This window comes from Microcebus murinus, chromosome 10, assembly GCF_040939455.1.
Source record: "Microcebus murinus isolate Inina chromosome 10, M.murinus_Inina_mat1.0, whole genome shotgun sequence".
NCBI lineage: Eukaryota > Metazoa > Chordata > Mammalia > Primates > Cheirogaleidae > Microcebus > Microcebus murinus.
This window is the reverse complement of record NC_134113.1, coordinates 47,363,745-47,387,613: the sequence shown is the minus strand read 5'-3', so window position 1 is coordinate 47,387,613 and position 23,869 is coordinate 47,363,745. Positions and strand designations below refer to the sequence as shown.

At 34.7% G+C, this 23,869-nt stretch overlaps 1 protein-coding gene across 4 annotated transcripts in view; it reads right to left on the bottom strand.

Moving 5' to 3' along the window:
• CNTN1 (contactin 1) overlaps nucleotides 1-23,869 on the bottom strand; it is a 340,010-nt gene that overhangs the window by 39,794 nt on the left and 276,347 nt on the right. For all 4 annotated transcript variants that reach the window (XM_076007181.1, XM_076007180.1, XM_076007183.1 and 1 more), the window contains 4 exons: nucleotides 16,478-16,627; nucleotides 7,856-7,926; nucleotides 4,879-5,113; nucleotides 1,580-1,683 (listed from right to left, as the gene is read on the bottom strand). In XM_076007181.1, coding sequence (XP_075863296.1) covers nucleotides 1,580-1,683; nucleotides 4,879-5,113; nucleotides 7,856-7,926; nucleotides 16,478-16,627 — 560 coding nt within the window. The remainder of the gene's footprint in view (nucleotides 1-1,579; nucleotides 1,684-4,878; nucleotides 5,114-7,855; nucleotides 7,927-16,477; nucleotides 16,628-23,869) is intronic.

The window sequence follows — 23,869 nt, the reverse complement described above, 5'->3', positions numbered from 1 at the left end:
ATGTAAATATATAACCCAATGAGATAAGTTATATATTAAATTATCTTTTTCAATTTTTTATTAGTTAGAAATACATAATATAATAAAAAATCCTATGGTCCAAAATTTGACTTTCCAAGCTCCAAAACATTGATGTTTTCTTTAAAAGACACCTTTGACTTATTTATTACAGGGGTTTGTAACACCCAGTGAGTTTCTCTCTCTTTCCCATTTCCTTTTCTACTAGTTATAAATGTAACTGTAGGCCTAGTAAGTTATGAATATTGAGTATTTCCAGTCTACCCTTTTCATTCCCAGTCCACTTTTAACTGCTCTGTAATAAATTCAACTGAATCATTGCAAAGATGATCTGAAGACTCTTTGCAATCCACTCGAATTATAACCTATGGTGCCAAAATAAAAGCTTCCTGTTAGTCTGGGTGTTTATGTTCAGAGGCTTGGTTGGGTTGCTTTTGTGGCTACATCTCAGAAACATGGCCTTGAGAAAGCCCAACTGTAACACTGTATTTCATCATACCTCCTTGTTCCTATCAGTACTCAATGAATATCTATTTAGTGCCTACCACATGCTCAAGCACTGCTCTCAGCTCTGAGAACAAAACAGACAAAATCCTGTCCTCATGGAACAAACAATCCATGGACAGATGGAGAAGGGAAGGTGCAAGAACTGAGAGGCCAAGCTGGCTGGGAAGGACAGTGCCAGAAGGGCACCCACTGTGCACTCATGGAAGAAAATAGAAGGGCACAAAGCCCTGAACTTTGAATCAGAAAATGTGAGTTTCAGACATGGCTCTACATGCTTTGTCAGTGACAACTGAGACAAATTGTCAAATCTCTTTGGTGTCCATTTGCTCATCTTAAAGGTCTTATAAGATGTTGATTCCTTTGAATTTTCACTCCTTGTGCTTAAAAATATGAGATGACTTCATATTTCCTATTATAATCCAGTCTAAGTAGTGTTAGCATTGTATTAAAGACCACAGCTATCTTTCTAGTTTCAGCCTTCCAGTTCTCACTCTCTTTGACTAAGACAAGTTCTCTCATTACCTGGCTAATTCTTACTGGCCCTTTAAGATTCAGTTCAAGGGATGTTTCCTTTGGGACATTTTGATTGTTGCCAATTTTCTGTCTTCATAGATAACATTTGGTGTATTCATTATTATTTCTTTTGGAGGGATTTTGAGAAATGGAACTACTGAGTCAAATAGGATGGCTATTTTAAGGATGCTGCTATAAATTACCAAAATGCTTTCCAAAAAACTTTAGATTGACCAGCTTTTTATGGAGATAATTTGTCTAAAGAGATCTTAGCTAACTTTATTACCATTGTTTTTATTTTGGCCAATTGTTTGCCACCCCATGAGTTTCTTTACATCTTTCCTAGATAAGGCAGTTAGGAACTTCTGTTTTACCCCTAATGATTAGCTTAAAAATGACCAAGATACTAAATGCAAACAATATAGTGTTAGTTGCCACATACATTAATGAGATACAAAACATTGAAAGATGTAATATATCTGAAAACATATGCTTATATATTTATGAATAAATGTATTTACTTTATAAAAATTGAACTCACCTGATAAGTTTCCACTATTTTTTCTAAAACATGTTTCCAATGAACAGATATCTCAGAAGATGATAAGACTTTTACACCAACTTCTGTTGGGGCTTCAATGGGGGCTGAAATTTGATGAGAACATTACATTTTTAGTAAGATGTTTACATAAAGAAATTTGAACAACACCATTTATTGTATGAATGAAGTAGAACTATATTTTAATAGTTCCACAATAGGTTAATGTTTCCAAAATAAAAGAAGTCTAATTATTTTATTACCTCTTTCTCAATTTTTACTAATGCTACTTTATTTCATGGTCATTAGTGATACATGTACACACACATATTCATAGACAAAAATGTTAATATAGATATACACACAAACACATCCACACACACTTTTGGAAAGCTTCATGGATTTCTATTATATTCATGAGAAAGAACCATACTAATTTATTTTTTACTCTTCCCAACTGACATTGCTTAAGAAATCCTGTTGTGAATTATAATTAATAATATTTGGCTTATCAACACTATATTATCAAAAATATGAAATTTGGTATTTATTATAGACAAATATCCATTACAATTAATTTTCTCTTATTTGCTATTCATATAAAATAACTATAAGAAGCAATAATATTAATAAAATTTCCCTCTTTTATGTTTAAGCTAAGATCTTTAAAAAAATTTTTTTTTCAGATCCTTTGAAATGAGTTGTGATATCCACTATTTCTTGGGCTTGGGAAAGCTTTTATATGTCTAATCTTCCAACTGGGCATCAAGTCAAATATGTATCAAAAAGGCCTCTGTCTAGGGAAAAAAACTAATTTATATCCGTTATGAAATTTACACAAAGAAACCAGGGAAGCCGTTAAGCAGGGGTGATCAATTTTTATTGTCTTTCATTAAAAAGTCATAATCCTATTTAATGTTAAAAAATGCTCTACATATGAATACTGTTTCCTTTCCAACTCAAGGCAAACATGTAGCACTATGATTGATTTCTTAGCAGTAGAGGAAAAGGTTAACACTTACACATGTTTCAGCATATGCACGTTTTATGAGACTTATGAAATACATAGGAAAGAAATATAATTAAATATAAATAGATGACAAGCTATTTGCCTGAAAGGTACTTTAGCATTAAATAAAGCAGTAAAAAATTGATATTGGGTGAGAAGATAACTTGTAAAATGCTTTTAACTTTCATTTTCTCTGTGAGATGGACTCATGTTCACATTATTAAAATTGAGTCAAGTTATACTTCTGCTGAATGAGCACACGCATATAGAATGTAAGATTTGTCATAGGACTTTTTTACTGTTTGATAAGAAACAAATTATTTCTATTTTTTTTTTTTTTTTTTTTTTGAGACAGAGTCTCGCTTTCTTGCCTAGGCTAGAGTGAGTGCCGTGGCGTCAGCCTAGCTCACAGCAACCTCAAACTCCTGGGCTCAAGCGATCCTACTGCCTCAGCCTCCCGAGTAGCTGGGACTACAGGCATGCGCCACCATGCCCGGCTGATTTTTTTTATATTATATATATTAATTGGCCAATTAATTTCTTTCTATTTTTATGGTAGAGACGGGGTCTCGCTCAGGCTGGTTTTGAACTCCTGACCTTGAGCAATCCGCCCACCTCGGCCTCCCAGAGTGCTGGGATTACAGCCGTGAGCCACCGCGCCCGGCCCTATTTCTATTTTTTATTCTTTCAATGTATTTGGTTGGGCTATCTTTTGAAAGAATATATATGTATGACTGCCTTTCATGTTTGTATTTTTTTTTTTTTTTGAAATGGAGTCTCACTTTGTTGCCCAGGCTAGGGTGAGTGCCGTGGAGTCAGCCTAGCTTACAGCAACCTCAATCTCCTGGGCTCAAGCAATCCTCTTGCCTCAGCCTCCCAAGTAGTTGGGACTACAGGCATGCACCACTATGCCTAGCTAATTTTTTCTATATATATTAGTTGTCCAATTAATTTCTTTCTATTTATAGTAGTGACAGGGTCTCGCTCTTGCTCAGGTTGGTTTTGAACTTCTGAGCTCAAACCATCTGCCCGCCTCGGCCTCTCAGAGAGCTAGGATTACAGGCGTGAGCCACCGTGCCCGGCCATTTTTTAAATACATTTAAATGTGTAAATTTAATGTGTAAATTTAAATGTGTATACAACATGATGTTATGAGATATTAATATATATATGTGGCAAAATGGCATGTATTGAAAGTAAAGATCATGGGATGATTTAAATATATATTACGTTTTTAACAAATAAGGAAAGCTAATAATTCTATGACTGAAGAGCATATGTGATAATTTCTGTTGAGTTCTAAGGTATGACCTAAATGTTTAATTTGGAATAAAAATAATGCAAACTGAGTAAACCAATAGACTGTTTTTCCTCAGTACCTCATATAGTTTTAGTTTTCAAACTCTTCCATTCGCGCTTCTAACACAAGTACAAAGAGAAACTTGGCTCAGGGTAAATGTTAGATCAGAAGGCAGTGAAATCTCTATTTGCTTTACTAGCCATTAATTATTTACATAGCACACATGAATAAAGAAACATTAGAAGAAGGACTTAAAAAAAGGAATATAAATAAAAAACATATCAACTTAAACAGAAAACAATTTAAATATGTTTAACCTAAAACTGTATGTCATTTAGCATGACCATATAAAGTCCTCTATGAGCACACTCAATTCAGTTACAGTTTCTAAAAAAATAAAAAGAGCCAGTACCAGTTTTGGTTTTTTCCCTAACTGGCCTCTAGGACAATTTTTTCTCTTTTCAAGAAAAAAATTTCAACTGTCTTTCTGACTGCCTTTTTTCATATAATTATATCTAGATTCCCTTGAATAAAATTTAAGCACTCTATTGTAATAATAAAAATGTTATACAGAAGCAACAATTACACAAATTTTGGTTTAGAATTTTAAGCGGTTTTATAAATAATGTATATGCTATGGAATTTTTAAATCATAAAATTTATGAATACGTAGATATTCCAATCAAGTATGGAGAATTTCTGACTATAAAGTTACAATCAAGAGCCCAGGAACAGGCATCTAAGCCGATTATTTTAGCGAAGATTTCCTAAACACCATGGACATTATCTAAAGGATTTTAGCAGCATTTTTGTCATTTAGGTGGAATGACTGACATTTTGATTGGATTCAAAATAATCCTCATTTGCTAAATGCATAGTACCATCTAAAAAAACATCTTTAAATCAGGACTGAAAGAAGGCAAACTACATGCCTACTAGAGAATTAAGTTTTTCCTCTCTCATCACGTTAGTGAGGTCTTTTTTTTTACCTACCGTCTTGTGCTGAATTAATGACTGCTATGAGGCTGTAAGGTCCATCTCCTTTGTTGTTGAAGGCCTTAACTTTTACTTGAAAAGCAGTGGAAGGGGTCATGGTTTCGTCTTTATGGACGTATCTGCCAGTGTCTGGATTAGTAACTGTAACTTTTTTCCATTCTTCTCCATCAAATGGCTTAAATGCCACTATATAACCAAAATTATTGCCATAGTGGTATTCTCTTGACAAAGGCTAAATGGAAATTAAATACAAAACAGGTTTTAGTGATACAGTTAAGGGGAGGGGGAGAAATCCTATGCAAATAATAATATATACATATGCTCTTTGTAAAAACACACTTGGTTCATAAGTTAGAGCTTGTTGCAGATGCCAGAGCAAAAACATGCTCAAACATGCGATGACCATAATTACCAAGTGGTAGCCTTGCTATTTTTTGAACATCCAGGGGACTCCCACTCTGGGCCTTTTTACTTTCAGTTCCTTCTGCCTAGGATGTTCTCCTAGATGTCATATGACACCCTCTCTCACTTTCTTGAGGGAAAAACCACCTGCTTGATGATGTTTTCTCTGGCCACAGAATCTGCCATTTCAAAATTCCTTCCCCAATACTCTATATCCTGCCTTCCTGCTACATTTTTTCACTTTAACACTATCATGACCTCATACTGTATTTTACTTATTTGTTTACTTTATTGTCTCTCCCAAATATTGGAATATAAGTTTTATGAAGGCAGAGTTTTTGTCAGTTTTGTTTTCCCCCTTATCCCTAGCACCTAGAACAGGGCCTCAAGTCGTATGTATTTAATGGACGAGTAAATAAATTTCCATAGAATTGAAAGGCAATAGTAAGAGAGTTTTATGAGACTTTAGACCATTTGAATTGTAGTCAAAAAGAAACTGGTCACAGGTATAAAAGAGAAAGTGACATGGGGGAAGAGGCAACAATGCACTCCTTTGCAGGAGCTTGGCTTTGGGCCCCTGACTAACTCCAGTACTGAAGCAACGGCTTAGTTTTGCATCATTTTCTCAGGGTTTCTTATTACTACACATGTCAGTTGCCTAATAAAGAAGTCTCTGTCAGCCCTCACAATGCATTATTTATAAATACAGACCTAAAGCAAGTCCTAGCGAGTCATTTCATCTATTTAAGCCATTACGGTAAACGTGTGCAAATTGTATATTTACTTTTTTCTCTAGAAAATCAAAGTTAAGTTGTCTTGAGGCAAAAACTTTGAACTAAATATAATACCATTGCTTGGATATACTTAGGTCAAATAGGAAGATATAGAAATGTATAAAGGCCAAATGGTAGAAGCTGTGCTTGGTTGCATAGCATAGGTATGTGATTTTAGTATAATCTAACATTTCTATAGTAGTTTAAACATGTTTCTTATTGATAGCTCTCTACTCAGTTTTTGGAATTTAGAGTATAAGAGAATCAGCTACGGAAATTACGGAAAGAATGATTTTCATGCTCTCTTCCCAGAACTTGATTTTGAAATTTTGGAGGAAGATTTCTAATTTTAATTTTTTGATAAGGTCCATCTTATTCTGAAGCAGATACTCATAGAGTTTACAAAAATCAGGCCATATTTGAAAGAGTAAAATGTTCTAATTTTTATAATATTTGCATTTTTTGAATATTTCATTGACATTAAAACTTAGAAATAAATAATTTGAGATTCAAATTAGCAAAAAGCAATTTTTCTAAATCTTTTTGAAAAATGTGATTTGAATGTCAAATATAAAATATGACTACAAAGCAGACAGTAAAGTCAAGTGTTGCTAGATATTCAGTTATATTAATCACTTTGATCTATGCAAAAAATAAAACTTGCCATTTTTCTATAGTCCTTAAAATTCTCTGGAGTTTAAATTGTGCTCTTTGACTATCTGCAGTGATTAAACACTAAGAATATTTAATGAATAAATGAATCTGTGTGAAACATGTTACCTAAATAAATGCCAGATGTCTAATTCAGACAAGTTTGTCCTATCACAACCTTCCCCAGCCCTTCCCAATATCTCTCCTATTTCAAAACTCCAGGTAAGGCTGGGCATGGTGGCTCACGCCTGTAATCCTAGGACTCTGGGAGGCAGAGGCGGGCAGATTGCTCAAGGTCAGGAGTTTGAAACCAGCCTGAGCAAGAGCAAGACCCTGCCTCTACTATAAATAGAAAGAAATTAATTGGCCAACTAATATATATAGAAAAAATTAGCCGGGCATGGTGGCGCATGCCTGTAGTCCCAGCTACTCGGGAGGCTGAGGCAGAAGGATTGCTTGAGCCCAGGAGTTTGAGGTTGCTGTGAGCTGGGCTGACGCCACGGCACTCACTCTAGCCTGGGCAACAAAGTAAGACTCTGTCTCAAACAAAAACAAAAAAAGACAAAAAAAAAAAAACCCCAAAAGACTCCAGGTAAGATGCATTATTTTTCAGAGATCATAGTCTCTGATATGGAACTCCCCTTTGGGTCATGAAAATTTAATAAAATGCTTTGGATACCTCAGTAACAAGTCCCTTGGGTAACTTCTACACTGACCTATCATGATATATTACACTAGTAATCAAAGTAAGGGTTGAGTGAGGAAGCAGCCTTCAATTTAAAAAATGAGTTTTGATACAATGTTTGTAAATTGAATCTTTGGAGTTTAGAGTGTTCAGAGAAAGTGTTATAAATTATAGTTGGGTTGCCAGAATGCAATGAGTTCAAAATATCTCTGGAATCAGATAGCTGAATGTTTTATTGGCTAACAGATCTCTTAGCATCCAGAATTCATTTTTGCATAGGAACTGCACACTAAGCTACAGTAAGCCAGATAAAATCTGACATGCATTTAAGCAAAAAATTAGTAATTTATTCTTGCTTGTGCCTTGGTCATTCTCTTTTATCTCTATTTATTTCAGGGAACAAAATGGGTTTGAGATAAGGGGTAGATAAAGCACCCTATAATACGTGCAACTTAATACTTACCGCCCATGTTATAGTCAGCTCTCTGTTGCTTCCACCTCCACCTCCTACATCCGAAGGAGCCACATTTGGTGCTGAGACAAACAAAAAATCAAATTTACAAAAACAACAACAAAAATAGAGTCTATATAATTTTTCCCTGCTGTTAGAGTTCTTATTTACTACAGAAACCATGAATTTGTTCTTTTATGAGAAAAAGCATGCTGCACACATGATCCACTCAATTATAATAACAATGGTTCACAGTGGCTGTAATAACCTGTTTTATTGCCAAGATAAAAATTGATTTGGTGCCATAGGAAATGCGCCCATTTCCATTAGCAAGGGATAGAGAAGCAAATTTCTGCTCCCATCTTTTTCCCCCCATTCTGTGTCCTATCATTTAATATGACTTTGAAAGATTAGATAGAGTCTGTTGAGAAAATATTTTGCCACTTTTACTTTTGACATTAAAACTTAATGAACCCTATGAACTTCTAACAACTTACTGTTGTGTTTGGTTTATGCTTCATTCTACAAATAAATGTTAAGAAACCACACATTTGCATAGCATTGAATAATGTTTCCTTATGGATCTGGGAATACTAGCAATCTAACATTGTCTCCTGTGCTCTTCCTTCCCAAGCCTCAATCTCTTTTGGAACTTTGCCCCATCAGTTACTCCGAGTCTCCCTCTTTCTGTCCTCTTAACATCATCCTTCAGTCTCTGACTCTGCTGGAGAGACTTTATCTACTCTCTGCAGTCCCTCTGTTCTTAAAAACCTTCCTATTTTCCTCTTAAAAATCCCCAAGCTATCACACCCTTTCTTGTCGCTGGACAACATGGAAGAACTGACATATGACTATTTTTTTTTTTTTGTACTTCACTCCATAACCACTTTTTAACAACCCACAATCTATTTCCACTTCTTCATATTACTGAAATCACTCTTTCAAAAATCACAAAACTGCTTTTAACTGCCAAGTCCAATGGCCTCTCCAAGTTATTCACTCTCCTTGAAACTCCTTCAGGGTAGGCACAATATCTTATTGGATTTGTATACTTAGCACATGACTGGCCTTGTACAGATGAATAAAGCACTGTTTGTTCCCGTGCTCAAGGCTCTACCTAGCTACCCAGCTGCCCAGCCATGTGGATGAACACTGGCTTTCTAGAGGACATACACTTTTTCACACAAATACTGTGGCTCAATCTGAGATACCATTCCCAAATGTGTGATCTCCCAAAGAGATCAAATGCCAGGTCTTCCTTGAGACCCCAAATCCCTTCCTAATAGGGCATAACCACACCTTCCTTAGAGTGCTACATTTACTGAGTTGCAGATCTTAAACTCCTCCAAATGCTAGCCATGTACATTCTTTGGTGAAATATGGACATTAATTACACAGAAATAAACAAAACTCTATGCTTTTCCTTATATCTATAAAACTATATGATGATTTCCTTTTCCCATGAAGAAATTAATATGAAGTTTGAGAGATTTGATTTTACTATTTAACTGTCAGTATGTGAGTATTCAAAAATTAAACTGGGTGCACAAAGTTTAAAAATAAATTTTTTATAGGACTTTAGAGAGAATAATACTGACAGCTGGAATATTAAAACAAGTTATGGAAACTCTTTTAACCCCATAACTCATAGCCTGAAGTTTCAACTCTGCATGCTATAGAAAAACAAAAAGCATGTTTTCCGATTATCAAAGAATATATCAAATTTTGTGTGTTTAACTCTAAGTACAAGTATAGTAGTCACAGGCAAGTGATTTCAAAAATCACTTTAAAATAATTTATTATACTGCAATTTGTTGGCTATAATATTGCCTTCCTAGGACAAGTATTATTTGTCAAAGCATATCACTAAAATGCTTGTCATTATAATCAACCATTTTATTTAGAATAGAGCTAAAAATGGAGACTGTTTATATTAAATAGAATATTTTTTTTCCATTTTTATCATGTTTATTTTGGACACTTTTTAACACTTTGCAAGTAAGTAATTCAAGATTGATTTGTTCTTCAACGATCACCCGTGGAACTCACAATGCTGAAAACAAGACATAAAGAAGCACAGAATAAAGATAACAGCATCTATTAATAAAATGCTTTTATATCTTACTGAGATTAACTATTGACCTAATTTTTCCCATTTAACTTTGAATGTTCAGTTGTAGCCTTTGCAGACTGGGAAAAATATTTCACAGGTGGAACTGACACATAACCTATATATCTAACATGGATCTGAGAATAGGGCAGCCAGGTACTCTATTTGTATTTAGCCCTGTTGAAACAGGAGAACTTGGCCAAATAGTGATTTGATTTGTTTCAGGGAAGTAAATCATCCTAAGGACAAGGAAGCATATTTAACTTTAAGCTCTAGTGCATTTAACAGAGAACTAGACATTCTTTAAATAATAAATCACTTAGAGAATTTAAACTAATATTTAGGAAAAATATTGAATTATTAATCATGAATAGATAATATTTATAATTTTACTGTGAAAGGTTAAAATAGTAAGGTATTTTAACTTGTCCTTTTGCCTTCATTTCAGTGTAATAGTGATTTCCTTATGATGCTTATGAGAGTGCTTCTGTATTTCAGTCATACATCTAGAATAATTTTAAAAACAGAAAATCAAGCCAATGCCATGGTTATTCATTCCTATGAAAAGGAACTAATGCTGCCAATTTTCCTTTTAGATTTGAATGCTTAAGTAATTTGCATATAAGTACCTCTTTGGGCTGTGATGTTTATTTAACAATGTACAAATGGGCTTCTGACAAATTTTAAATTATGAAAATCATGGTGTGTAAGAAGATAGCCCCTTGATTCAAAATATTTGACTATTTTAGTTCTTGTTAATTATTGCTTTACCTTGTGTAGTCATTTTCATAGACAAAAAGTTAATCATGAATGTAGCTTTTCACTTTAATTTGCACCTAAATTTCACTGTGATTTAATGCAAATTTTTTAGTAAGAGATTCAATACAGTTATACAAGTAACGCTCTAGTCCAGAAAACCAAAGGGATTGAAGTTTAACACCTACTTTAATTTTACATCTACATCTACATAGTTAAGTATTTAAATATATAATTATGAAGAGCTGTTAATAATATCAACTGAACTATATGATGTTTGTATATTCAAATGACAATAGTTCTTTGTAACTCTTAAGAGTCCTGCTCTGATGGCAGAGAAGGTTGCTAACACTCCCGATGCAATGTTAAACCAATTCTTCCCAGTGTAGGTAAAAAAGACATAGGGTCTCAGAGAGTTGACAATAATATTAAGGTCTTATTGTCTTATCAGGCAGAAATTTTAGGTTTGCCTATTATCCTAGGCTTTGTTTTCAAACAAGAAATTTAAATAGGTGGAGCAGAGTTAAGTTTTTTAGTTGTCCCCATGGAATGATAATCTAAGAATAAGGCAGTTGACCCACATCTTAGGGATGTGGTGAGCATTGTGGAGGGGAAGGGCATACCTCTAACCCTTCTTAGGGAGAGGCAAATATAAAATTAACCAAAATGTCAAAAAAAAACAAAAAACCTTTATCGGGTATCGGGCAGGTGGGATGGGGAAAAGGCGATGGGTGTATACATACATAATGAGATGTGCACCATTTGGAGGATGGACACACTTGAAGCTCTGACTTGGGGGGGAGGGGTGGCAAGGGCAATATGTGTAACCTTAACTATATCTGTACCCCCATATATGATGAAATAAAAAGAAAAAAAAAGAATAAGGCAGTTGAGGAAAATATTTGGATGGGTAGAAACGAATGGTATAAATTGAAATAACCATAATGCATAATAAAATTTTTATGAAGAATTCAAACATATTATGGATTATTTGTTTAAATTAAGTAAAATAATTGACATCTTCTAGTTTACTTTTTTCAGTATATAAAAAATGAAAATATCTAATGCATATGTCAACCTTGTTTTCAAGTAAAACAAAATATATTTGGTAATAGATTCTTCTAAATTACATTATGCAAATCTCACTGTTGCCTGGATTGCACCTTTTCTCCTTGTCATTCTCTATTAACTTTCAATTGCCAGAAAAATATCTTACCATCCTTGTCTCTCCCTTTTTCTTTTACAAATAATTGTGAGCACCAACTATGGACATTGTGTTGTGGTAAGCACTAAAAATAGCAATATGAGTAAACTCTGATTCCAGTCCTGGTAATGCTCCTTTTCTAGTGGGAAAAATTAAATATGTACAACTCATTTTAATTCAATGTGTTAAATATCCTTGGTTCAAAAAAGTTTGCTGAATGAATGAATGAATGGTCTCACCTTAACAATAGATGTATAATTTAGAAATTATTTTTACATACCTCACCTAATTGGATACTCAGATGAGTACTTTGAAGTAGGTAAATGGAGAAATAGCATTATCCCCACTTAATAAGAAAGGCAAATGAGTCCCAAAGAAGTTAATTAACTTGCCCAGCTTACCCTGCTCACATGTAGAGAAGGTGCCAACTTTAATTCAGGTCTGCTGATGGCTTAAATATCCATACTCTTTCCTTTTATAAAAAAAAGATTTATCTATCTAATTAATAATAACAGCAACTAACTTTAACACAATGCCTTACCAGCTACAAAACATGTTCTTGGTAACATTCCTCTCCTTTATCAAACATATGTTAAAAAAAAAGAGAGAGAGAAATGACAGAACAGCTTCCTTAGACATGAAATTAAGGCTTATACATAATATGAAAGTCGTTGTTTCTAGTTTTGTTATTTTTCCTCTTTAGACTGGCTGGATCTGGCAAACAAACACCAAAGCTGTTAAAGCAAACCTGAATGCATCATTTTAGGATATCGACTCACCAACTGCACCTGCAGAGCTATTAGCTACGCGAGTATGTCTCACAATGGCACATTATTTCAAAGGATGCTTTTGTTATCTCTTTCTTACAGTCAAAATTAAATGGGTTAAAATGAATTACAAACATATCTTCTAATTCTTCATTTGGGAGCATCCATTTTATAATGCACTTGTCTGAATCCAAAGAATACACCCAACTGTGCACTGAGATCTTAACATTAAGTAATTGGATGGATAAGGGCATGTGTGGCACTGGATAATGTCATGTCTTTCAATCAGCATAATGAGGCACAGGACCAAGCTTTCCATCAAATGGGAACCAGCCTTTATCCCAAATAACAATGCTGGCATCTCACAGAGAGCTATTATAATGGTACGTGACAAGACAAACATCCCCCATTTAGAAATTATTTTTATTTTCCTGTACGGATAAAAAATGTACATTACCAATTTTATGCATATGCACTTTTTTATAAATAGGTGAAACATAAAATAATTATCAAAGAGAAATGCTGTTGAATTTTATTATATTAAGTGTATAAAATGATTAAGATAATTAAAATTTTATGAAATTTTTTGATCTTTCTTCTACTATGCTTATAATAATGGTAATATATTCTCAAACAAGTTGATCAGTTAAAAAGTAGACAGGAGACCATATTTTCCTACGGTATATTAAACTTTAAAAGGAACCCTAATAGCATAATAAATAAATTTTACTGAGCAAATATCATGCATCATAGTGCCAATTGCTTTCCTTATATGCTTGTAATCATAAAAATAATCCCTTAAAATAAATCATTCCCATTTAGAGATGAGAAAAGTGAGGCTCAGAGAGGTTAAGTAATAGGCCCCAAATCACAGAGCTTTTAAATGATAATACCAGTGTTGCACCAAAGAACCAGTAGTCTGGAACTGCGACCCTGCACACTGTCATTGGAAAGTGATCTAGGGAAGAAACCTCTAGAATTGGAAAGACCTGGATTTGAATCCTAGCTATGCTTCACATGAGTTGGGTGCCATTGTAACTTCCTCACCTGTTTCATAAAGATGCTGGGGATTAAGTGAAGCAATGCAAATGGGACTCAGCTAAACACTGCGTCTGACAACATACAGCCAGTGTGGAAACTATGGCAGCCATAAAAGTGTACTAATAAAAGATCCTGAAATATTTTCTGATGATAGGTTAACAAATGTGTTAGAGGTTATAGGACTTATTTTTTTTTTTTTTTTTTTTTTACAATTGAAAGAAAGGGACCATCTCACCGGGTTGTATTTTACACAGTGAGTAGATGGTTATTAGTTCAAATGCGTGTTTGCTTGTTTTGGCTCTGATGGTCTTTAAAGGGGGTTATTTTTGTAAGCACACCAAACAGGGAATTAATTCCTTAACAAAATATGATCTGAGCAAACATAATGTAAGAGGGGATATGTAAACAAGGCAAAGCCAACAAAAAGTTGATTGAAAGTAACAACTTTGCCAAAATTTTAGATTTGATATCACTTTGAAACAATTGTTTTCCAGCATTTAAGGATATGAAGACATTGAGGTTGAAAATTCTTCAGAGTTACCTACGAACCACTGGTGGTGAGCATATCACTTCTAGAAATGAAATTAAATATAAATTATATTCATAAATTCAGATATGAAAGAGTTAGATTAAATCTCACAGAAACATTGAGGTTTTTTGTTTGTTCTCAACAACATATTTAATTTTATCACTTCTACTTTGAGATTAAAAAAATGTAAGGCAGATCTTATGGTAATTATGTCTAGGTAATAAGTCTAAGTATTGTAAAACAATCATTTTCTGAAATAAATAATAAAGATGTTGTTTGTAACAGAATTCAAAAGAAGAAGGAAGGAGGTCTACATCTGTTCCCAATGCCAAATAAAGCATCCTCCTCCCCTTGTACAATTTTTATTTCAAAAAATGGTGTGCCAGGCATGCCTCTAACCCTCGCTAGGGAGAGGCAAAGATATAAAATGTAACCAAAATGCTTGTACTCTCATAATTTCCTGAAATAAAAAAAAATCATGTGCAGATAAGAATTAGTTCATAGTGTATTAATCAAGAGATCGCACAAAATTAATCAAACTCAATGAGATTTTAAAAAGTCTACATTTGAGATAGGTGTGTGAAAATATTTTAAACGAAATAAGTTTGCTTAGATCAACTTAAACTTGATATTTTTCTGCAATTTTATTCTGAAAATAAATGCTTGTTATATCAAATCAACTGTAGGATCTCTGAGTGTGAAATTATGTGGTTTAAACCACCAGTAGGATCATGCCCCAGTTTCATTTTATTTTTGTTTTTTAAGAAAGGGCAATTGTGTTCAGTCTATCATATAGAAGCCTCTGTTAGAAACACAGGCAGCTCTAGGGAATAATAATAAAAACCAAACACAAGGATCTTGGCTATATGGTATCTATATTCTATAAAGCTTCAACTTAGATTACCTACATATCTTAATGAGATTTCTGTGAACTAGAGAAAGGGAACACTTGTGTTCATTTTGTAGGTGGATACAATAAACAAAAATGCAATATTTAGATCATATCTAGTTTCATAGTTTAGGATGAAATCCAGCTTCTATTAAGACTCTAATAAAGGTTCGTATAAATGGATGAATTTTTGGAGTCCTGCTTGAAAAGCTGCCTTTAAGACAGAAAGCTCAATGTCTAAGAAGAGGTGTCAGACAGATGTGGATATGAATTCTGAATCTTGCAACTTATTATATTAACTTAGGTAAACTATTTAGTGTCTCTGAATCTACTGCCCATTGATGAACATGTACATAATCTAACCTACATCAAAATATTATTAAGAGAATTAAGGGAAATGCATGTGAAAATGTTCAGCACAGACTAGGTATCTTAGTGCTTATTTTTGTCCTTTATTTCAGAATCATCATTATTATCTGATAAATTACATAAAATTACGTGAAACTTTAAGAGACAGTTTACTGATGGCAACATCTGTGAATCACTTGGCTTTAGAAAATAAAGACATTAGAACTAATAATTGTCTTTAGAAGTTTAGCCAAGGAACTGTGGTAGTCAGAGATGCAAAGAAGTGATATTAAGAGATCATATTTTAATAGAAGCCTGTCATCTGTTTAAAATCCTCTCCTCCCCATAAAACACTGACATTTATCAAGGCATAGTCAAAATAAATGAAATCAGAGACCCTACAAAACATTTCTCTTTTCATAGACAGGGACTAATAAAAGGAAGGCTACCATTAGAATCAGAACAACATTTTGCCTTAGTAAAGCAGGGGAAAAGAAAAAAAGAGAAGAGTATTTCTTGCACTAAAGACTATTGAAATGGAGTTGGTATTTAGCATGAAATACCCATCCACTTGGCCATTCAGTTATAAATGTCTTTGAGAGACATGCAAAATTATGAACCTCCTAAGTTACGGAACCTGTTTAATCAAGAATCTGTCTGGCTAAGATTCAGAATTTACATTAAAATATATTTTCTAGATACCAATTTCATTTACATGGTCTCTAATGGAATATGTATTCTAATGGAATACACAGTCTCTAATGGAATATTCCCTCTACATTAACTATGTAAAAATATTCTTAACCTTCATACTTCCTCTTCTGATTTTTGGCTGTTTTGACATAGAATACACACATGTAAAATATACATACACACTTTTTAGATGAATCATTTACCTCACAGCACTATTTCCAAATACATTCAACTGTATATTAAAATGGCGCTGAATTTACAAATGTTTTAAAATTTAAAGATGTTTCTTCTACTTACCAGCACCATCTGTTCTAATTTTGTTAGATGGTATACTGGGCTCTCCTATACCTAAGGTATTGGTTGCTACCACACGAAATTCGTATTCCATCCATGGGATTAAATCCACTGCTCTTGCCGCCTCCATATTTCCTTCAATAATTGGGGGATCTAAATAAAATAAACATTAAATAGAGAATATCAGTGGAATAACATATCACTTTTCTAACTCCATTTTTATTTTACTATTTTGGAGAGAATGGCACCTACTAAACTGAGTTGAAATAAAAACAACAACTAGGAAAGATAAAATGTTAAGTTCAAGGAGATAACAGGAGAGGTCACTGATAAACAATTTAAATTAGAAAGTGATATGCATATGAACCTCCTGTTTAGTAAGTCTGAGGTTGGGAAACTGAAATTCTGCACTTCTACCAAGCTACCAGGTCATGCTTCTGCTGCTAGTCCATGGACTACACTTTGAGTAGCAAGAAGGTATATTCCAGAGGTAGACTCTAGAAAGATCTGTTGAAGCCAGGGTACAACTAGGACAGTAAAATTTATGGATTGCCACTAGTATAGTCTATAGGTAGCAAAGTATTTATTACTAGAGTAAAGAAGGATGATGTTTGTATCATTTTCTGGATGGTTTTATAGATTTATGCTCAAATTATTTGAACCAATGATAATATATGTTACAAAAATTCATTGTGATTTATTAAGTTTTCTTCAGAATTCATGCTACTAGATACTAATGGGAAATAATAAATTATTGGCAGGATGGATTCTGGCTTGTTTATTTAATTGAGATATGATAAAACATACAACCAAGGCAGGTCTGTACATTATTTTTAAGCTCTCTTCAAATATTTCCAAGTGGTTTTAGTAATTAACTTACCATACATGTGCAAATTATTGCCTATGCCTTTAGGCTTATTTATGACTCATTATCTTATTATATAGGGAACTTTTATTTGGCAGTGCACACCATGACTGTGTAATTTCTTAAGATGCTGTATTCATCACGATAATAAATGCTGAGCATCCCAGTGACCAGTTTCTACTTTTGGACAAATTCCTGTATGACTGAGACTGCTCCATGTCTCACCTCACCATGATTATAATTCTACTGGACATTATTTTGCCATCTATTATCTTTTTTGTTTTGGGTTTGTTCTACTGATTTGACATATATTTTTGACTTTCTGGTTAAAAGTTTGGCTTCACCTTCCTATGTTTTGATTCTATCTCTGTATCCCCTATCTCTTCCTCTACTCCCTCACACCAAATCAAAATCTGTTTTAGTTCATATACATGAGGAGTTGTCCTTAGGTAGCTGAAAGAAGTTAAGTGAAACTTTGGTCTGTGAAGGGCTCTTCATCGAGCAAAGGGAAAACAGAGTATGTTGTTATGGCCTTGAGCAGAGTGGGCCCTCTTCCCTACTGAATATTTTTCAATTATTTTGCACCCCCTATAGAAAAGAGGCTGTATTGGGTTGAATGGTGTCCCCCCTAAAGTTAAGTCCATGTCCAAATCACCAGAATCTATAAATGTCACCTTATTCAGACAAAAAGGGTTGGCAGACCCTATTAAGTGTAAGTATGCAAATAAGTTAAGGATCTTGGGATAAGATCATTCTAGATTATCTGAGTGGGCTCTACATCCAATGACAAATGTACCTATAAGAGACACTGAGGAGAAACACACATAGAAGGGAAAAAGGCAATGAGACTATGGGGGCAGATATGGAAGTGATGCAGCTATGGCCAAGGAACATCTGGAGCCACCAGAAGCTGGAAGAGGCAAGAAATGGAGCCCTTGGAGAGGATGCAGCCCCTTCCACCACCTTATTTTGGTCTTCTGACCTGCAGAATTACTAGAGGGTAAATGTCTGTTGTTTTAAGCTACCAAGTTTATGGTATTTTGTTGTGGCTGCCCTAAGAAACTAATACAGAGGCTTAAAGGCAGAAACATATGGAGCTATTTATGAGTTTGTGATTTTTTTAGTTTAGGGGGCTCAAGAAACAAAAGTGTGTAAGGAGGCTCAAGTAGGCAGTCTACCAGCTACATGGCTTCCTATGTTGCAAAACACTAGCACCATTTAAGGGCCTGAAAAATGGAAATGTTGGAGCATTCCCAAGGGCCCATCTTGGCAAGGATATGGTGTTCTCATGAAGGTTGAAGGAGCTCAGGGAATTTCACTGCAAAATATGACTCGTTGGAATAAAGAGTATTTTGAATTAAAGGCCCTTAGAGATCAAGAAACTTTGGAAGGGATTTTCCTTCTACCGTCATAAAAACCAGATGGACCCATTCATTAAAAAAACAATTGCTTTGCCTTCTCCTCTCTGTTATCTCAATATGTTGCAGGAAAGAAGAGCAAGAATGCAACCAGACTTGGCCCAACCCATTTTAAAGATAATACCTGTCTCTCAGGTTAATTTCCAAAAAGAATCATTTATTAGTCAATCTGTTTCTCGTATCCATATTTTCTTCCAAGTGTTAGTATCTATTTACCCTCCCTAGTAACCACTTATTGCCCCTAAACAGAATTGCCTATATTCCTCATCTCCCCATGCCCTCTAAAATGAGGATATATAACTTCTGGACCCCACTGAGATATTTTGTATTCACTCTGTGATTCTCCCCTTGTGTGCAGTAAATAAATGTGTAATCTCTTTCTCTCATTACTCTGCCTTGTTGTGAGTTGATCTTTTAGGGAACTTTCAGGGGGCAAAAGGGAAGTTTTCCTTTCTCCCTGAAAAGTTCAAGATTACCCTGGGGCTTTTTCAAGCAACTGGGTGGCCAACAGGTATGAGCAGGTATATACTGGGTCATGATAGGAAGAACCAGCTGGATGTGCAGTGGAGACCGCAGCTGATAGACTGAGTTTGAGTGCATGTGAGAATCCAATAGGAAAATAGTCCACACAGATGGAAGGTCAGAGACATTTTCAAAGAGTAGAAGATTGTACTTGACCACAGGGAATATCTGGAGGGACGATGGGAGATAAGGCAGGAAAAGTCAATGGGAGTCATTTTGTGGTAGGATCTGGATTCCAGCTGAGGTGCCTAGCCTTTGATTTTAATGACTGCTATGAAGAATGGAAGAAGAAGCAAACAGTCTAGGAGGCACTACTGTGAAATGGTGGACCCCAGTGGAAAGCTCTTAGCCCAGAGATGCAAACCACTCTCTCAAAGGGGGAATGGGAAGTGGATGTCAAGAAGATGGACTTCTAGAATGGACCTTCTGAATGATTAAGGATGGAATTTGATATTTATAAATTAAAAATAATATTCCCATTGGGATTCCTAAGGGCTTGACAACTGTTCTTTTACTCAATTATAATCATTCTTGATGAGAATATAAATATCTAAAACAAACATATTTTGGTAGATAGCTGTAATATCAACCCAACAAAAGCATCTATGTAAGTAGCAGCAATAACTTAGCAAAAAATGACTAATATCTATTATTTCTAAAAAATGCACCGAGAATTAAAAGTGACTCTTCTGAGTTGCTATCAGTCCTCCAGATCTTGGTGGAACTTTTGACTCATGCCACATCACATGAACAGGATTTAAAAGCACACTTTCTCTGGTATTTTTCCCAGCTCTGATATTAAGCTAAAGAGCCCACATCATAATATCACTACAACTGGAATTAGCTATGTCCATGAAGGAAATTAGAAATATTTTACCCAAAATATCTTTCTTTAATATATTTTGAGATGGCTGAGTGAGTCTCACAGAGAGAAGCAACACTGCAAACCTGTCTTTTGTGGGGGAAATTTACATCTGCAGAGAATGTGCACTAATATGGCCAGGTCCATCCTTCCCTGATTGAGGAAAGAGTAACTGAGAGTCTGACACCTTTCAAGGTTCTGAAAAGAGAAGTTTAGCATCTATTCTCTGGAGGGCTGCTACCTTTAAGGTTTCATTTCCATAATCAAACCACTACTTTTGTTAGCTAGTCAAGCCTCTTACTTTGCCCCTCTCAAAAACCTCTTTTACTACTTCCTAACCTCATTCTTAAAAAACCTCTGTACCTCACTGAAGAGTTGAATCTTCATCCTGAGTGTTCCCACGTATATATCTTAAATAAACTTGTATCTTTCTCTTTCTGTTAATCAATCTGCCTCATGTCGGTGATTTTTCAGCCAACGTTTAGGGAGCCAGGGACCTTTGATCCCTATATCCACAGAAGACCCATTCAAAATGCTACTTCTGTCTCTCTCTGTTTGTTCCTGGCTATCATTTGTGGACATATACACATTTTTTCTACATCTTATTCATGTTTTGAAACCTCTCAGGGCCTGGCATATCTACTATGATGTTTTGCAAATAGAAGTACTCAATAAATATTTGTAAATATATACATATATATATATATGTATATATATATATAAAATACAATTAAAAATGTTTGTGTTTATTTAGAGCCATGTCTCAATGTAAGAAGCACAGCCTATGTGCAGCAATCATTTTAGTGTCTCCTTCATCCCTGAATCTAACATGTTACTGATGAAAGAGAAGGAGGGCACTCCTTCACCTTGCCCTCACTACAAAATAGCCAATATTCTATGGCTCTTATGTCTATATTCAGCCCTTAGCTTATCCTGCCCTGTCTAAAGCAGAGAGCAAACTTTTCTCCATCCTCTTAAGGTCTCTTCCATTCTTTTCAACTCTGAGTTGATACTTTCTGATTTCTCTCTTCCATTGCTACCACATATGTTTGTTTTAACATGGTTTTACCTTTAATACATATTTTTGTTTTATTCCTGAGCTCAAAATGCCTTCATTAACAAATAGACTTGTACAATCTTCTCCTAACCCTTCAGCCCTGATAGAAACTATTGGATTCTTTTTGTTCTTTTCTCTTGTCCCCAAAACTACCCACATAAACAGTTTGGGCACAGATGCCTGCTCCCTGCAGAAGTGAGCTTTGCTTTGGAACCAAGTTCATGCCCAAAGCCAGATGGAGAATAGTCAGGAGCAGAGGGACATTATGTCCTCTCTCTTTAGCCAAGTTCCTTACAACCTGTTTGTTATTCCTGGGGTCAGAAAGAGAGGAAAGTACTTTGCATAACAGAGGCAAGTGCTGTTCTAGACCTGATTTTTAACCCTGTCAATTCTGAGTCAGGCCATTAAAAAAAAAGTATTATATATATATATATATATATATATATATATATATATATATAGTTTTTCCATTTTTTGTTGTTCAGAATATTATAGGGGTACAAACGTTTTGATAACATGAATTACTTTTGTACAGTCTGAGTCAAAATTATAAGTGTGTCCCTCACCCAGATAGTGTGCACCATACCTGTTAGTTGTGAATGTCTGTCTATGAATAATCTCAGCATTAAAAATCAGATCTTAACTGTATAATGCCTGTCAGAGATAGCTCTCTATAAAAAACTAAAATAGTGTGTACTAACAAGATAGGTATTTAAATATTGGTTTTGTTTTTGAGTGTAAATTTAAAGCAAAGGGATATAAAGCAGGAGGAGACCATATTCCTTACTTGAGTACTTAGGCCAAACACACTTTTGAGAATGTCTAAGTTAACAGCAAGTCATGAGCAGTTATCCACAGATCTATTTACAAATACCCTGAGGCCCTAAGGTTCAGAACAAAAAGTTTCTGGTTATTCTTTGAGAAAAAGAGAAGCAAGCCTCATGGGTGTCCTAAGGCCAATCATTCATAGTGTTTTAGTCGCCTGGAAATCCTAAAGTGATACCAAACTGACAAGTGGTCTGAGAAGCTACAGAAATAGCCAGAATGCCTTCACAACTAATAAGCTGACTGTGCCAAGAATACCTCCAGTCAGTATAATCCCCTCTATTCTAGACTTTTGGAAGTTGCCTTAGTGAATCCTGGTATATCATAAGATCTAAATACAATCAGAACCTTTATTACCCTCCATTTCAATCTAAAACCCAAATATTGGAAACTACCAAGAGAGGATTACTCATCCAGAAGTTTTAAGTAAAACAGCAGATCTGTGTAGAATAGAAATAAGCATTTAGAGGCTTCTCACTGGCTCAAACACACTGACTTATGCTACAAGCCTTAGACCCAACCATAGATCACCTGGCAGAACTCGGGAAGGAGCCATCGGTGTGGAAACATTCCTGCAGCACAAGAAAAGCAAACTGTGCTCTGGCATGCCAGAAGATGTGATTCATTCATCCCTTTCTAAGGGAAATATGAATGTAGCCTCATACAAATCCAGAAATTCATATTTAAAATGAGAACTACAAAAGTGAAGCCACAAAAAGGCAAAAATAATAATAATATTCTATAATAAACCTAGGGGGTTTCCATTTTTTTAAATCTAAAACTTTAGCAAAGATGTGAAAACATGATACTAAATACTAGGTCAAAATATGGCAGAACAGACACTCATATACTAGTGGTAGGAATAAAAACCAGTTCAACCTTCCTGCAGAGCAAGTGTAGAGTATAGCTCATGGGATTAAGCTATTTACACTCAATAGTTTGATTTACATATGTTTATTTTATGATTTGTCCTGTAAAAGCTGGGATTTAGTCGAAAGGCTGCAATCCAGGATCCAGAAGTCCACACGTGGTCCCAAGGCAGCAGGTTCCCCACCCCTGTGCTGCAGCAATATGTGTGTGTTTGTGTGTGTAGAAACACACACATGTATGGTAAATATCATTAAAGGAATTAAAATGTTATACTAAAATGCTCATTTAATCCAAAAGAAAGTAGGAAAGAAGAAATAAAGAAACTCAAAGTGAAACATTTACAAAGAAAAATTACAATGGCAGCTATAAATCCAACTATATCAATAATTAACTGTTAATGGGTTAAAGAATTCGATCAAAGAGCAAAGACTATCAGATTGGATATATACTGTCAATGAAAAAAACGTACTTTAGATTCGAAGATACAAATAGGTTCAAAGTAAGAATTGGAAAAGATAGATCATGTAAACAAGAACCAGGAACCATAAGAAAGCAGGAGTGGCTGGACTAATATCAGAAGTACCTATTTAAAATACAACTCCCACCTTCCAATTCCTCTTTTCTGTTGTTTCTCTTTGGTATGCATCACCACATGACTTACTACATGTTTTAATTGTTTATTGGCAACTCTCCAACTAGAATGTAAGCTCTTTGAAGGCAGGGGTTTTTCTTTGTTTTTTGTGTGTTTTAGTCCTCTAATTTTTCACTGCAGCTCAGCTGTATATCCAGCATCTACAATAGGTTCTAGTGTACAGTGGAAGCTCAGTATTTATTATATTTAATAAATAAGCACTATGGGCCCTTATGTAGGTGTTAAAGATAGAGAAGTACATAGTTCCTTCATGGAATTTACTTTCCAATAGAATTTTTTTTTAATGAGAAGCATATTTTAATTGAGCTACATAGTAATCATATC